Below are 3,713 nucleotides of genomic sequence, written 5' to 3'. Positions count from 1 at the left end.
CCTGCCTGTTGTTCTGCACGCTGCCGCGCTCCGGGTTGCGGTTGCGCAGGAACACGAGCTCCTGCTGCTGCCCCGCCCAGAGGCCACGCACGCACTCCTTGTTGACCTGCAGGGGACAGGGAGGAGGGCGGAGGTGGCACGGGGCAGCCTGTCCTTACCCTCAGGGAGAGCGCAGGCCCTGGGGCTGCTTACGGGCCACCGTGGTCAGGCCAGGACGGCAGTCCAGCCTGGTGGAAGCAATGCCGCTTTCACGGGGAAACCGAGCGAAAACAGGAAGTCAGGTTTTGGTTTATCCCAGTGGTTTGAAGCCCTACAAGGGGCATCAAATTTCAAGATAAGCTCACACCTCAGTTTCACTTTTTCACGACTCTAACTGGCAGAGGGCACCCGCGCTTGCTGGAAAGACAGAGAGAAAACACTCCCTGTGTGGGTGTGGCCACGCTGACGTCCTTTCTCCTTCATTTCTGCACCTTGTCAAAGCTCGGGGCACACACGCCTGGTGTGGGTCTCAAGCTGCTGGGCACACAGCCATGTGGGATCTGGTTCCCTTAACCACGAGGTTACGTGGCCAGCCCACGCGTGAACTTCATGGAGCCCCCTCGTGTGAACAGAGGACTCATGGGTAACAAAGCTCTAGGACCCGGGGCAGGTCACTGGAGAAAGGTCTGGGTGGGGAAGGACGAGAATGTCTACAAAGCGGCTGGACCTGGCCCTCGCCTCGGCCTCGCCTCACATGTGCCCACTGGGCGTCCTGCCCCGTCGGTGCCCATGTGGGCGCTCAGGGCAGCCGCCCCTGATCCCACCTACGGCTGGCGCTGGCCCCGAGCCCGTGCCCTGAGCAGAGTCCATGCGACTCTGTCCTCAGCCCGGCCCGGGAGCCGCCGCGGGGGACGCTGTACCTTGATCACCTTGAAGCTCAGGAAGCCCCGGTGCAGCATGACGACCTTGTACTCGTCGGCGCCCTCGTCCACCACGTGCCGCAGCGTGAGCAGCTCCGCCTGGTTGGACAGCACCGCGCCCCTCCAGGCCGGGTCGCCCTCGTGGCAGATCACCACCTTCTTCTCGAAAGACTGGATGGCCTCGTAGAGGACCGCGGGGTCTTCGTACTCGTCGGGGCACGTGAACTGGTCCTGGCGGGGGAGCCGGGTGGGTGCCCTGCGGGCCAGGGACCTCCCGCACCCAGTCCTGTCCTCTCGTGCCCGCCTGCTCCTCGAGGCCCGAGCTGGCCCCCAGCCCACCTCCGCAGCGCAGGGCCCTCACAGAGAGGTCACGGCTCGGGCTCCTGTGGCTTTTAGACGTGTGGGCACGTGTGACGTGCCGCGGCCCCTAGCCTGCACCTGCTTCTTCCCTTGGGGAGTAGCACCACCCCCAGCAGCTCCTGAGGACAAGTCACAGGTCAGCATCGAGGACACGGAACGAGCCCACAGACACGCAGTGCTGGCGGGAGGCCCCTGTGTGTGCTCCCGCAGCCGCCAGGCCTGCACCTCATCACCTCGTTCAAGGCGAGCCTTACCTGGTGCAGTTTCAGGGACATCTTGATGGCGGGCGCCACCACCTTGTGCAGGAGGTCCATGTCGGCGAACACCCACTCGTCCCGGGCGGTCACTCGGAAGTCCCCTTTGAAGAGGGTGTGGAGCCCGTAGAGGAAGGAGTCCAGGCTGCAGGATGAAGCCCACACAGCCAGTTAGGGGCTGCAGAACCCCCACTGCCTCACCTAAGAACCACTGTAACATTCTTAGGCTGACCCAGCAGAGAAAGGACGATGGCTCACACCTCGCCCCAGGGGTCTGGACGCCTACCGTCAGGACGCGGACTGTGGCCTGCGATTATCTCAGCCTCCACGGAGTCACCCAAGTGCTCCATCCCTGCCTGCGATGGGACCAGTGTGGAGGCTCGGAGGGCTCCCAGCACTCCGGCCAGGGCGGCCAGGGCTGGCTGTGGAGAGCCCAGGCACCTCCATGTGTCTGCCTTGTGGTCCGGACACCCTTCTGGGCTCTGCTTCTCATGTGAACTGGATCCCTCCACCATGTGGGGGGAGCCTCCAGGTGGTCTGGGGGTTCTCAGAGCGGCTCTTTCTCAGGCCCGCCCTCCTTTAAGCAGAGGGAGGGGCAGAACAGGGAGGCTCCGCACTGCCCAGGGCTGTCCTGGCTTCCTGTTTGTTGTTTTTTCTGCTTTGTCCCCGGGTCCTACACACCATTGAGCGCTTCCTGAGGGGAGCCCCTGGTGTCCCCAGGAGAATCTTCAGGGCCTGGGGCCTTTGGACAGTGGACGAAATGGGGGTGGTTTTGGGAAAGTGGCTTGTCCTCCATCAGAGCAGAGGAAGGGTGGTCTTCCCTCTCTTCTCTCCCTTTGCCCACCATCCTAACTCCATCCTAGACTTCTAACATCCCCAAGAGCTGGCCCATGGGGGGGCGCTGAGCAGGGAAGTGTGTGCTATGCTCTAAGGACGGCAAACACAGGCTCCTGTCCAGCCAAGGCCTCCCTGAGGGCCATGTACCTGAGGGCCACGTTGTGAGCCGCGGTCCTGCCATACCTGAGGGCCACGTTGTGAGCCACGGTCCCACCATACCTGAGGGCCATGTTGTGAGCTGGGTCCCCCCATACCTGAGGGCCATGTTGTGAGCTGCGGTCCCCAGAGCTCTCCTCCCCAGGATACACAGTGCGAAGGACAGGGTCACCAGGGGAGAGTCCTCGTCACTGTCCGGGACCTGCGCGGGCTGAAAGAGCCAGGATGTCAACTCGGTTTGCATGTGGGGTCCAGCCCATGCCGGTGGGGTCGAGTATGGGGAGCCGGAGACGTATTTTATGGCAGCCCTGTGGTCATCTGGGCCCTCCAGCTGGGCCCCCGGCTCCTGAAGCACTTTCTCTTGTGGTTGAACATGGACAAAATTAAGGTGGGAAGGCACTTTAGGGAGAAGGGGCCACATGTGGCCTGATGCCCAGCTCCCCGAGGACAGTCGGGGGGTTGCCCATCAATCAGGCAGGGGGAGCCACGTGTAGGAAGGAGGCTCTTCCTTCTCCCTAGAGGGGGGGGCTGCTGTGCTGACCACGGGACCCCCAGTCCACAATGGGACTAGCACTGCCGGCCGAGGGCAGCTCTGAAAGAGGTGGGGGCGGGGGTGCAGAAGACATTTAAAGTCAGAATAGCTTCTGTGGGAAATAAATCTGAGCCAGCTGAGGGGGGCAGAGCCTTCTGGAGATGCCAGCCCCTCATGGGCTGTTGCTGCAGTGCTGTGTTCGTTCCCGAGGGGAAGGCTCTCTCCAGAAGTGTCCTCAGGGCATGCGCCATAAGGCAGAGAGGGGCACTGTGGAGGCAGCGGCCAGCGGCCTGCGGGCCGGCGTCTGCCCGCAGTCCACATGCTCAGCGCTCCTGACCGCTGCTCGGGCCCAGGCGGCAGGCTGGTGTCATTTCAGACACACACTGCCCTGCTCCAAGGGATGGCGGTGCAGAGCTGCCTGAACTTCGCGGCCCTTCCCCGAGGACAGGTGTGCTGACTCTCCCACTCACTGAACCGTTAAACGAGCATATGGCCCCACCCCCCAATGGATCTCTCTCTCCTGCCTTATTCTCGTCGGCTGTGGCGTATGAGAGACCCGCAATGGCCCTCGTTTCTTACCCGCTCGCGGCGCCCCAGCCCTGCCCTCGGCCCCCGCCCGCCTTCCCACCTCGCGCCCCCTCCGGGCACAGTACTGGATCCACTCCCGGTACACCC

The 3,713-nt window shown here is 63.4% G+C and overlaps 1 protein-coding gene across 1 annotated transcript in view; it reads right to left on the bottom strand.

Moving 5' to 3' along the window:
• The window catches only part of PCNX2 (pecanex 2), a 215,259-nt gene that overhangs the window by 9,959 nt on the left and 201,587 nt on the right, over positions 1-3,713 (bottom strand). Inside the window, exons 30-34 of the mRNA XM_006146000.3 lie at positions 3,667-3,703; positions 2,605-2,717; positions 1,514-1,658; positions 900-1,130; positions 6-106 (exon numbers count right to left, since the gene is read on the bottom strand). Coding sequence (XP_006146062.1) covers positions 6-106; positions 900-1,130; positions 1,514-1,658; positions 2,605-2,717; positions 3,667-3,703 — 627 coding nt within the window. The remainder of the gene's footprint in view (positions 1-5; positions 107-899; positions 1,131-1,513; positions 1,659-2,604; positions 2,718-3,666; positions 3,704-3,713) is intronic.

The sequence above is a fragment of the Tupaia chinensis genome, unplaced genomic scaffold (assembly GCF_000334495.1).
Source record: "Tupaia chinensis unplaced genomic scaffold, TupChi_1.0 Scaffold000161_1, whole genome shotgun sequence".
Taxonomy (NCBI): Eukaryota; Metazoa; Chordata; class Mammalia; order Scandentia; family Tupaiidae; genus Tupaia; species Tupaia belangeri.
The sequence above is the reverse complement of the archived record's forward strand: the minus strand, read 5'-3'. Positions and strand labels throughout refer to the sequence as shown.